At 43.9% G+C, this 13,342-nt stretch overlaps 1 protein-coding gene across 4 annotated transcripts in view; it reads right to left on the bottom strand.

The window, feature by feature from the left end:
- Clpb (ClpB family mitochondrial disaggregase) overlaps positions 1–13,342 on the bottom strand; it is a 122,810-nt gene that overhangs the window by 92,378 nt on the left and 17,090 nt on the right. For all 4 annotated transcript variants that reach the window (XR_005491697.2, XR_010057345.1, XM_008759796.3 and 1 more), the window contains exon 3: positions 7,097–7,183. Coding sequence is in view for 2 of the 4 variants with exons in the window: in XM_008759796.3 (XP_008758018.1) it covers positions 7,097–7,183 (87 nt within the window). In the remaining 2 variants the exon portion in view is untranslated. The remainder of the gene's footprint in view (positions 1–7,096; positions 7,184–13,342) is intronic.

The following is a 13,342-nucleotide window of genomic DNA, read 5'->3' as shown; positions in this document are numbered from 1 at the left end:
GCACAGATAAGCACCACAATCATTGAGACACAGAATATTTCCACCATCCTAAAAGGTCCTATGCCCCTTTGTACTCCCAAACCCAACAACTCATCTAATTATTGTCCCTAGAACACTACCTTTTCCAGAACATGACATAAGTGGAGTTTTACAATTGGTGCTTTTGGTGTGGCCTTCCTTTAGAATAAGGCTCTTGAAGACACCCTTTCTGCTGCATATACAGCAGCTCCTGTTCCCTCCTGTGTGTGCAGGTGGAGATACTTGTGGCTGTGCATGCAGAGGGGAGAGGAGGACTTGGGTGTCAGCTATCATCCTCTGTCACACTCTGCTTTATTCACTTGAGAGAGGTCTCTTCTAGTACCTGAAGGTGGCATTTCAGTTAGGTTGGCTGGCTAGCAAGCTCTAGAACTCCGTCTGTCTCCAACCTTCAATATTGAGTAATATGGATACTCATACCCAGCTTTTTTTAAAAATGTGGGTACTTGGGATTGGAACTCAGGTCCTCATGCTTGCACAAGCAAGCACTTTTACTGACAGAACCATTTCCCTAGTCCTCTTGTTCCCATAAAAAAAGGGGAGGGGTTCGATTTATTGCTAGAGGTATGGTGACACAAACCTTTAAAGGAAGCAAAGAAAACATCTCCGTGAGCTTGAAAAATGGATGGGACTATACGGTAAGATCCTATCTCAAAAAGCAGAATTATTCTGAATTATGCTACGGGGGAGGGGTAGGTGCAGATGCCTGTGGAGTCCAGAAGAGTGTGTCCAATTACCTGGAGCTGGTGTTACAGGTGTTTGTGAGCTGCCTGATATTGGTGCTGGGAACTAAATAAACTCAGGTCCTCCATAAAAGCAGTATGTGGTCTTAAATAATCTCTCCAGCTTCCCTTGCTTTTGACCCCTAAACTATGGATTGATTGTATGGATATATGACAATCTGTCCATTTGCTACTTAATGGACAAGAGTGCCTTCCAGGTTTTAGTTGTTCTACAAATAAAGCAGCTACAGGTATTTACAACTGAAGTCATATACTCTAAGACAAACACCTTCTTTCTCTAGGGGTTGGTATTTCTGGGCTACATGGCCAACGTCTGCTTTCCTTTTGAGAGAAACCGCCCACATGCTTTTGTATGCAGCTGCATCATTATACAGCCTTACAACAATGCATGGCAATTCTTTTTGCAACTTTGCCAGGACTTAGTACATACCATCATAATTTTAATTTCCATTTCCCAATGACTAAGGTCATGTCTTTCATGTGCACATTTTCTACCTATCCCTTACTTAAGTGAAACATCTCAAGTCTTTTGCCCACTTTAAACAGAGATTAAGTTGCTTGTCTTTTAATTGATTTATAAAAGTTCTTTATATATTCTAATACTAATCCCTTATTAGACATGTTTTCACAACTTGTTTTTGGAGGAATTAAAAAATTAAAATGATTTAAATTATGCCTTTTCTCCCCATACCACTTCTCTCTGCACATATACTCTGATGAAGGGAATAAAAAGACTTAAACTTTCAATTTGCAAGTACCCTTGGCCTACTGGACCTTAAGAACAATCTGTACTTGGTGTCTGCTATTTTTATTTCCACTGTATGCTCCCAACTACCCTGGGACTTTAAGGAAAGCTACATCTGGAGAAACGACTGTTGTGAAAACAGCTTTTGACATACACACATCCCACACACCCGCCCACCCCGTATTTCCAAAGCCCTGTTCTGGTTCGCCAGGCTTCTGGAATGGTCAACAGTCGTCACACTCCACCGGTGGCCATTGTCCACTGGGAAAGGTAGGAGGCTCCCAATCCATCCTTCAGTGAAAGAGCAAATAGTGGAGCCTGTGGCTTCTTGGACATCAAAGTTGCACAAACAAGGCCTGGCAGACCCTGCCTCTCCGCCTCCATATCCTGCAACTGCCATCTGAAGGAGTTTCTCCAAGCAGGTCACGACTTGCAGCTTGTCATCCCACACATCAAAGTCTCCACCACACACGAACTGGGTGCATGGGTTCGAATCAAGTCGCTCGACAGCGGATACTCAGACATTGTGTCTAGCTTTAATCCTGTGTTTTCCCAAGTAATTAAGCCTTCTTGCTTATGAACTTGTGACTAAGTAAAGCATCACTGAGAGGTTGTAACATCAAAGTGCTGTCCACCGTCTGTCCGTGTTTGGTAAAATTGGATTTCTTTTCCTTCTCAAAGAAAGACTAATTGAATTTCACTGAAAGCTCCATATATTTGGACTAGCTGGGGAAGGCTATTCGAAGCCGAAGTGATCATCCCAGGACTGTGTGGCTTAGCCTTTGGTTTGGTTGGGCCAGAGTACAACACAGAATGGGGCACCCAGACTCAGGCTAAACAACTGCCTTGTGGCAGGAGGCTCATCAAGGGCTCAGAAACCAGTTACTCCTACTGTTAAAATTCTATCCAAGTTGCTACTAGGGCTGAGCAAAGAATGGTCCTGGTAGAGTGTTAGTAAGTCTTTAACTATTGAGGACAATGGCCATTATATACTCAGTATCAGCAGTCAAACTGTGTGTGTGTGTGTGTGTGTGTGTGTGTGTGTGTGAGATTGTGTATGTGTGTGATTGTGTGTGTGTGTGTGTGACACATATTATATTCATGGGCACATATGTGTGGAAGCTAGAGGATATTGGATGTTTTCTTCAATGCTCTCTACCTTATTTTTTGAAACAGGATCACTCATTGGACCCACTGAGCTTGGTAGGGCAGGCCAGCCAAGGCCCTGGGACTTGCCCACTTTTGCCTTACCAGGGCTAGGATTAAATGCAGGTGCGTACACTGTCCTACCCAGCTTTTTATGTGGGTCTTCTTATATAGCAGACTTTACAGGCCAAACCATTTTCCCACTCCCTCAAGTAATGTATTTTCAGGACAAAGTTTATGATTGCTACCTCTCTGAATCTTCATGTGGCCCAGCACATCGGCATCTGACACAGCATGGTTAAATTTTGCTAGACATATGAAATAATATAAAAGGAACTTCAGAACAAAGTTTCTCTTTCCAGAAAAACAAAACTCCAAATTATTAATTGGCTTTATTAGTTATCTAATTTACAATCAGTACATCATACTCCCTCTAACAAAATTAGAACTCACTTAAGTGTGACTCAAGGTTTAATCTCAAAATAGAAGAAATTCAGGAGACTGCTACATTATCAATATTTTACACAAACAACCTACTTTTGGAAAAGAAAAACACTGGTTCAATATCCATATACAACTATCTTTTCTTTTGAAAATATTGCTTTGATCTCGATCCAGTTTTAAGTAGAGTGTGTGTGTGTGTATGTATGTATGTGTATATATATATACACATACATAGTTGATATGAATATATATGCATTTAATTTAAAGTCACTTCAAACCCTTTTTATAAATAAAGCTTAAATTTATAAAATTCTTAAATTAAGCTTCTGTGCACACTTATAAAATTTACAGTGATAACACTGCATTTCCTATTCAAAAACTAAATAAAACAAATACATTTGGAAATCTCAACTGGTGAGAAGTTAAGCTCCTTAAAGATCTGAGGCGATTATGTTCTAGATCCCTATGGACTTAACACGTTAAGCTGATGCCTGAGGGTAAACTGTGTTACTGGTCCACAGGCTGCAAACATCTAAAGGACGCAGAAGCCCTCTGCTGTCAGCCTTGAATGAAGGGGCAGGGCCTCTCTACTTTCCATTCATATTTTCCTTCCAAAGAAATCTATATGGCCAGAGATCCATCTATCATTGATCCTATTTCAAGTACCTAACAGAAAGTAGGGACCCCAAACTTTTGTTATTATTAATAAATAAACCCAACCAGACAAGTGTCCCATTTGGATAATGGAAGGAAGAGGAGGACATAGAATGGATGCTTAAAAACCCAGTGTGTGGCCAGCTGGCTCAAGGGGTAAAGTACTTGCTGGGAAAACATGAGGCCTAAGTGTGAACCTCAGCACCCATGTAAAAGCTGGGTAGGGCACTGGTTCTCTAACTCCAGTGCTGGAGGTAAACAGAGCCAGGTGGATCTGGGGCTCTGTTAGCTAGTCAATCGAAACAGCAAGTTCAGTGAGGGACTGCACCTCAAAAAATACAATAAAGAGTGATGTAGAAAGCTGCCCAACATTGACTTCTAGTCTCCATAAGTACACAAATCAGTGAGCATACCTACATACATGTGACTATTAACCTTGTATATAACCTTCTCATATACAACATTTAAAAATCAAAATGCTGGTAATTAGGCTGGGCATAGTGGCACACACTTAAATCCCAGCACTCAGGAGGCTAAGGCAGAAGGATCAGGAATTCAGAGTTAGCCTGAGCTACATGACACCATATCTCAACCCATACTTCCAAAGAAGAGGGGCTGGGGATTTAGCTCAGTGGTAGAGCGCTTACCTAGGAAGCGCAAGGCCCTGGGTTCGGTCCCCAGCTCCGAAAAAAAAAAAAAAAAAAAGAACCAAAGAAGAACTAGGTTCAATTTCCAGCATCAGTTAAAAAACAAAACAACAGAAAGGGAGAATTTAGGGTTATGCCCAATGTGTAACAAATATAGTATTTGTGTGAAAAAAATCTTTAAAAAGATAAAACATACAATAAAACAAAACCAACTAGTAATAGTCTTAGGAACCAAGGAAGCCAACACTCTCACAGGCATCACTGATTTGCTAAGACCCCTGGGTAAGGACAGAGCAACCAGTTACAGCAACACAGCACTGAACTCAGACAGCATTGACCCCAAAAGCACATCTTCAAGCTATCTGGTCACTAATTGAGTGTTACTAAGAAGAGTGCTGTTTCCTACCCAGTCTCAACTTTGCAAATACCACACACAGAAGAAACACACCATTTGCTTCTTCACCACTGGCTCTTGCCCACAGGTGGAAAAACGTGCAAGTTGGGGAAGCCGGTGGGGAGGTGGGTAGAGAGTCATCGGTGGGAACAATGCATATGTGTGCTGTGTACACAGAGGTTTGTCTTGGTCACTGAAGAGAAACCTCTCCCCTTTATAACCTGTAGCAGACAATTCTTACTCGACTCATAGGAAGCAGTGAGACTCATTCTGCTTCCAGACCTTTCACTCCTCTGCCTCACACCCTGCACCAGATCACTGACTGACACTATTCTCATTCTCTCTTTCCTTTCCTGTCCACCCCCTCTTTTTGAGTTTCTTGGAGACACCTTTTATTCCCTTTACTTGTTTACTTGTACTTCTTTCCCACATTAAATCATGAGCTGCCCAAGGTTTGATTTTTTCAAAGACTAGCATAAGGCCCAAGAATACATATTTACTGAATGTCTGGGAAAACAATTTCTCATGGAGAGAAACAGGTACTCATGGAGTCCTGAAATTCAATGAAGGGTCAGAATCACAACTGCATTCTCTCCAAAGCAAACTATACATAGTTTCTTCTTTTATCTTTTGTTTTATAATGCTACAGATTGAATACAGGGCCTCAAGCAGCCAGCATGTATCTACTACCTTTAAAAGATAAAGGCTTGGAGCTGAAGATGGCAAACAAGGAAATAGCGATTGGGACCAAGTTCATGATAAAAGCAAAGAGAGACCTATCTCAAGGAGAGCTACATGTTCAGGTGATCTGAAGCAGATTGCCACCTTAAAATCCCAGTTTGATGGCTCTCCTCCACATTTTAGATTCTTCCAAAGTGGCCAGCACTAGCAGATAAGAGCTTTAAAGACCTGCTTGAGGGGAGAATTAAAACTGGTTCCTCCAACTATCAATTTGAGTAGTTGCTACTAAAGGGTCTAATATTCTTCTGAAAGCATCCCTTTAAAAGCTGGCATGTCTTACTGGTAAAGTGCTTGCCTTGCATGCCTGAAGCCCTAGGTTCAATTCCCAATACTGCATGAAAAATTCTAAAAAAATTTTTTTTGTTGCTGTACAATTTCTATCATATAATTACAACTAGAGTGACTATATACTTTGCTCCATCAGACTTATAGAGACCCTGGGGCAGAGATCAGAACAGCCTGGTCTGGAGCACTAGGAAGGAGTACTGACATATAGAACAGAATGCACACCACGCATGCTCGGTTAGCCTGCCTACCTGACTTAGGTAAATAACTTTTTTCTCTCTATGCTTCAGTTTTCTTAACTGCAGAACGAGAGTAACAACAGATTTTGTGGAGTGGCTCTGAAAATTACAAGTAGTTACCTATGCTACGTCTGGTGTGTGTTGTGTGTGCCTGTGCATGCATGTGCTCATCCCTGGGGAAGGAGCAGCACTAGAGGCAAATGTTAGGTCCACTGACTTATTTATTTATTAAAGTTTTGAGACAGGGTCTCATTATATAGACCTGGTTGGCCTAGAACTAGCTATGTAGACCAAGCTAACTATAAAGTCAAGAGATCTAACAGCCTCTGCCTCCTGACTGCTGGGGTTAAAGACCCGTGCCACCATGCCCAGTCTATTCACCTTAGTTTTTTACACATGGCCTTCATGGAACCTAGAACTCACTGACCGATCGGCTGGCAAAGAGTCCCTGGGATTCTTGTCTCTGTTCCCACAATCCTCTCCGTGCTGGGGTTACAGATGTACTTGGCTTGTACATGGTTCTAGGGATCCAAACTCAATGCACTTTAGTGACTGAGTTATTTCTCCAGTCCCTACTTTTGATCTTTACACAATAGCTACAACCTTGAATGAAAGAAATAGTAGGTGGGAAAACATCACAGCTACTAACAGGCAGGAGGGTGAAGTCTCGAGATCCTTCAAATAAAAAGCTACTAGAGGGGGCAGTAACTCAAGGCTTCTCAAGATGATAAAAAAACTCACACATACACATGTAACCATTTACAATCTATTGGTTACTATGTTAACACCAATGAGTCTTTTTTTTTTTTTTTTGGTTCTTTTTTTTCGGAGCTGGGGATAGAACCCAGGGCCTTGCACTTCCTAGGCAAGCGCTCTACCACTGAGCTAAATCCCCAACCCCACCAATGACTGACTCTCTTAAGGTCGACTGTGCTGCTGGGATCTGAAACCACATGTGGTTCTCAACATCCACTATGCAAGCCCAGCACCTTGGACAGCTCTGAATAGAAGGAGATTCTTACCTCTCATTGTGGCTGATGGCTGCCACCATCAATGCTGTCCAGCCAAGTTTGTGCCTTGCGTTGACATCTGCACCTTCTGATAACAGCCTGACAAGAGAAAGAAGATATTTTCAGTGTATGGCTAACAATGGACAGTACATTGTAGAATGCACTAGAAAAAATATAGGGCATATAGTAAGTGCAAGGCTGAGCTGCACAACATAGTGATACCTCAACGGATACACACAACTATGGAGGCTGGATGAGTCTGGAAACAGACCTTTGTGCACTAACAACCCTCAATCGCAGCCTCTGATCGTCACCTGATCCTTCTCCTTATGCCCTTCTCCTTCCCAGATTGTCCCTCTTCCCTATTGTCATCCTCCCAAGCTATCTGAAAAGGACTTTGCCTTAATATCTTAATAGTGATGCTATGACATTCCTACTTCCCTGGTCCAAGAATCACTCAGTTTCTTTGCAGCCTAAAGTTCTGCCCTCAGGCCATGTGATACATAAACCTGGTGCCTATACCTTCTCCTTTAAAAGACCTGACAGGCCTAGTCTTGTCTAGATAGTTCCTTGTTCACAAAAGGAACCTTGCTCAGCTCTATTTTATCATTGCTATTTGGAAAATACAAATCTTTCAACCCAAAAAAAGTAGGAAGGAGTTTTAGAAATGCTAAGTTAGGTTACCACTAGAGCCCATGCAGAACTATTGGGACCTACGTGGTAGATGCTTAGTACATAGGAGCTCAGTGACTGTAAAGCAAACCAACAGACCCAAGGTAGCACATCACTGTAAATCTGAATCCTGGGTCCTGGTCCATAGAACACAAGGCAGACAAAGACATGTTGAACAAAGTTGTGTCTTACTTAGCACCTCGTAGAGCATGGACTACTCTCTTGGAACTTCAAGTTCCTGAGTTTATTTGCTCTTCATAAGCTTAAGAAGCAGATAGTAATCCCTTTTGTGGATGAGGAAACAGGTTTTAACAAGGGAAAATGACTTGTGAAGGGGTCACAGCGGGTTGATAAGGATTCTACAGATGGACTCTCCTCATCTCATCTTATCAGCCTACCTCCAGACAGCACCTCTCTTCATATAACACAAAAGGAAGAGGCAAACTGATTTTGCCAGCCAATGGCATAATTTTGTACTAGATTTTATATGTGGGCAAGAAGAAATGATTTCCTGGGACCTATGAAACCATTTCCTTGGGGACGGGACTTGTGTGGGTCACAGGGCATACATGTATGTGGTGTGAAAAACAGGGTCAGTATCCTCAGGATCATCTTTTTCTGTTGGCCTTTATACCAGCAGGACAGGCACTTGTGCATGCCTCCTCTTGGAATACTTGGCAATACAAGACTTTTCATTTTGTTTTTAAATAAAGTTTTTATGTTGCCTATATCAGCTTTGAAATTACTAAGCAGCCCTAGCTGGCCTTGACTCATGAACCTCCTGTATTAGCCCCTGGATGTTGGGATTACAGATCTAAGGAATACAAAGGATATATTGCTGTTTTTAACTTGTGATAATAAACAATTTTGGGGGTTGGGGATTTAGCTCAGTGGTAGAGCGCTTGCCTAGGAAGCGCAAGGCCCTGGGTTCGGTCCCCAGCTCTGAAAAAAAGAACCAAAAAAAAAAAAATAAATAAATAAACGATTTTGAACTACTTACATATACAGGGTTATCTTTTCTGCAAAGTTTTTCTTTTTGGTTAGTTTTAAGAAAAAAAACCTCTTGGCAAAGGGTGCGTGGGGGCGGAGGGTGGGGGGAAGATCCTTTTGACTTGCTGTCAATGCTTACATTGCTAAAACAATGTAAGTATAAGATTCAAACTTTAAGGACAAAGGCTAAGACTCAAACTTTAAGGACAAAGGCTGCCTTAGGGAAACAGGTGGCTGGGACTTTAACACACTGTCCAAAGAATTTAGGATAATACCCTGTTCCAGGAAATGAGCTAACCATCCTTAGCAGTCCCCCATCCGCATGAGCTAACCACGAAAAGGGAAGGGCTCTAAGCAATCCCCCATCCACGCACCAAAGATATCTCACCATTGATGAATGTAAGGGTCAATGTGCATCATCAAGGACCAACTCATGCTGTTCCACTAGTGTATAAAAGGTGTGTGCTTTTGTTACTGGGGGTCGCCTGTCCCGACTACAGGGCCACCCCAGTGCACTGGATTATTAAACCTCTTGCTTATTGCATCAATCTCCGTCTCTGTGTCTCTGTGAGTGGGACCTCCCAGATGTAGGGTTTGGGGGGCCTATTCCTACATAAGGCCAGTTCAGTATTGTAGTACATACCTTTCATTGGGAGGCTGAGGCACTAGAATTGCTGCAAGTTCAAGGCCAGCCTGAAATATACAATGAAACCTTATCTCAAGCAATAACGACAGAAATTAGAAGCCGAGTGTCTAGTGTAGCAAAAGCTCTGCACTTCCTACCCTAACATCCTAAGCAGTCACAGCCCCTCAGTGAGTGAGCTTCAGTGAGGTCAGTGAAGACTGCACTCTCACTTACACACACACACACACACACACACACACCCCAAGGAGGGGTTCTGAAACCTGGGGTCAGCCACAGGAGAAGGAGAACCATGATGTTCTTCAGGGAGACCAGCTCTCAAGCCCAGCTCCTGACTGAGCATCATTCTTCGAAGCCTCTTGGGGCCAAGGTGTAATGGAAGAGAGCAGGGATCCAGGCTCTGTGGTTACTTGCTGTGAAGGAGAGGATGCTAACCCCTCCCATGCAAGGTGGTTGTCAGGGCTGAGAGACATACCATACGTGTGGGGCTCTCTGTAAAGAGTGATGTCTGGTAAACTGAGGAAGAACCAGAGCTAACCTCACCAGCACCACAATTTATCCACTTGTGCTGAGTCAGAGATGGGGAGGGCACTGTGTTTCCTCTGCTTTCCCTCAGTGCAGAGCATCCCCCAAAGTTAGGACTTCACAAACCAGATCTCCTTATTTTTGTTGCTTTTTGTCAAGTGAATGCCCAGCAGGCACTCATTTCAAAGTCCTGAGCCAGCTGGGTGTGGGGTGAGGCGGTAACTACCTGCTGAGAGTGGTTGAAAGGGCCTCTGGGGCCAGAGAAAGCCACCCTTGCTCCCCCTGGTGATTTTCACCAATGGACAAAATGCGGCAAGTGAATTAATCTCTTTTAAAAAGAGCAATGCTTGTGACAGAGCACGGTGTCTCAGAAAAGGTTAGGATTCCATCATCCCTGAGATGATGAGTAGAATGCTTAATGCAGGCTGCCAGTCAGGGCAGAGCAGCTTGTGTTGCGCTGGGGAGAGGGGGTGGGCACAGCAGGCTTTCCTGGGCTCAGACTTGTGGCCAGCTCTCTCTAATAAACTAACTCTCCCGCTTGGCAGGGCATTGGTGGGTGATACTAACTGGGGATGGCTCAGGGTAGCAGACAGGAGAACATAGCTGACAACTAGAGTTGAATCCCAGCTCTTGCACAACTCCCAGGGTATACAAGGCAGAAAAGATCTCAGTTCAAACACATCTGCTGCCAGCCACTTACTGAGGAATGGCCCATGGATAAATGTATGACTTAGCTTTTCTCCATTTCCTCCCACAACAGCTCCTGCTCTCTGTTTTTGTTAGTAAAGGAACAGGACCTGGGTATGGTGGTGCATGCCAGCATTCAGAAGGCTGGGGCGGGAGGATCACCGTGAATCCAGGTCAACCAGAGCTTATGTGACAGTAGTACCTAGTCTTCCAGAACCCGCCCCTCCCCCAGCCTTACTACACATCTGCATATCACACATAGGGTGTCAAGAGATAAGTCAAATAGATCAAAATGGCTTAGGCCTGTGGTCTATAGTAAGGCACTGTGAAGATAGTGTGCTTGCTTGTACCGTTAGCATCACTGGTCATTTTACACCAGTGATGGGAGGACAGGGCACGGGGAATGGCTCAGAGGGTAAGGGTCCCTTGCCACCACACCTGATGTCCTGAGTAAATCAGGATGGCATAAAAAAATAGCAATTACCCAATGTATCTGTGGATAGAAAATAAATTGCCCCTGGGCAGTGGTGGCTCATGCCTTTAATCCCAGCACTTGAGAGGCAGCAGCTGGTGGATCTCTGAGTTCAAGGTTAGCCTGGTCTCAGAGCCAGTTCTAGGACAATTAGGTCTACACAGAGAAACCCTGTCTCAAAAAGCAATCAAATAAACAAACAAAAAGAAAATAAACTACCTAAAACCCCCAGGCGAGGGAGGATAGTACAAGCAGAGCCTAAGAGCAAAGAAGGGAAAAAAATCTTCCCTAGTAACCAGGAATGTGAGAGGGCAGCAGGCTAAAGAAAGGCCAAGAGGAGATCTCTCTCTTCTGGTAGGAGCCAGAGGGCAGCAGGCCTGCTTCACTCTGCTCTGAGCACTTCCTGCAACTGCAAGTTCTACTGTTGTTTTCACAACAGTGATCACAACATTGCTCATTTTTGCTTAACCATTTTCAAGTTTCATCCTTTAAGGTTTCCCTAAAATGGTCAGTTTGCTTCCCAGTCCCCTGTACTAATCTGTATTAAAACAGTCAACATTTGGCTGGTTTGTCTAACTTCTTCAGTCACTAGTAACCTCCAGAAATGACCTGTTTTCATCTGCCCCACCTCCCACCCAATTCCTGCCCTGGCAGTTGGCACATGGGAGTTCTCAGGTTGAATCTCTATAGCACCTGCGGGCCACCAATACTTCTCTGCCTTGTGGTGGAAAAACTGCAGCAAAAGTCTTGTTTCAAAGTACTTAGGCTCCTGTGTCTAAATATGTTTGAGGCACTCAGACTCAGGAGTGGGCACATGGTCTGGAGGACTGATGGTCATGGGTTCTAACCATAGCTGTTAGGTACCTGATGTATTGCTCAGGATAAATCTACCTCTGTGGGCCCTTATTATTTTTCTGCAGTCCCTATTACTTCTAAAACGTTATCATTTTAAATATGTGTAGCATCTGGAGCTGGAAGGATGGCTCAGCTGTTAAGAGCATGAGTTATCCTTGCAAAGGACCTGAGTTTAGTTCCCAGAACCTATGTAGTGACTCCCAACCACCTGTTAACTCCAGTTCTAGTAGATTCAATATCTTCTTCTGACCTCCAGAATAAACACACACACACACACACACACACACACACACACACACACACACACGAGAGAGAGGGGGGGTGGGGAGCGCACATATACACACACAGGCAAAACAATCACATAATAAAGATAAATAAACCTAAATTATAAAAAAATATACATATAGCACCAAAATGAAAACTGAGAAATAGATTCCTAGTGGACCTGACACAGTAAGACATCCAAAAGGACAGTTTCTTAAGCTTGGTTGCTTGCAAAAAGGAAGAAATCCTAGGCGGGCAGATGCACATTTAAGTCTTTCAGACTAACTAGCTCTTCTCAGGGAAAGAAAGAAGATACCACTTCACTTTTCTCCCTGTTTCTTTATGACCAATCAATACAAAGCGGCCAGTGAACTTCAATCATGCATTGTTCCAACTGATTTCCGGATCCTTTGCAAGAACTGGCCCTCAGCTGCAACCAGGGAGGGGCTGAAGAGTGGGAGCCCTGTCCCACCTGCATCAGAGGCTGGAAGCACTGAGCCATGCAGACCCAATCATGATCACTATCTGGGCAACAGGACCCTGGTCGGAGCCGCCCAGAAGGCCCTGTTTACAGTAATAACAGCACCAGGCCCTCTGTCTGAGCCGAGACAAGGCGCCTAGGGCTAGAATCCCCAGGCAGCCTCCATCTGTGCCTTATCTCCCAGCTAGCCAGAGACAGGGGGGCAGGGGGAGGACAGCAAAGGCTATTTGTTCTTGGACCCCAGTTTGTGCCTACAGATTTCAAGGTAAGGGCCTATATTATTCCTGACTGTACAGGCACAGGGCCCCTTTGGCTTCTTTTGCACTGCCTATTTAAATTGAGCACCAGCCTCTTAGGCTCAGCTCAGGCCCTCTCCTCAAGGAAGCCCTCCAGGTGCCTTTGTTTTCACTCTTACACCGGGTAGCCTCGGGAAAGCAAGCGAACAATGAGAGTACAGAGACTGGCATTTGTATAGCACCTACAACCCAGCTGAGTGAATCGAACACTTCATCCCCCAGCCTCTCTTACTACATACAGTGAGTCTCAGTGTTTGGAACATAAAGACTGCCCTGAAGAATCAACAGTCCAATCTTTAAACACACAGATGAGCAGCTTCACCAAGCCTCTCTGGGAAAGAACTGAACCAGACAGGAGCCTGTCTCTGCCTCT

This window comes from Rattus norvegicus, chromosome 1, assembly GCF_036323735.1.
Source record: "Rattus norvegicus strain BN/NHsdMcwi chromosome 1, GRCr8, whole genome shotgun sequence".
NCBI lineage: Eukaryota > Metazoa > Chordata > Mammalia > Rodentia > Muridae > Rattus > Rattus norvegicus.
This window is presented reverse-complemented; position numbering and strand designations above follow the sequence as displayed.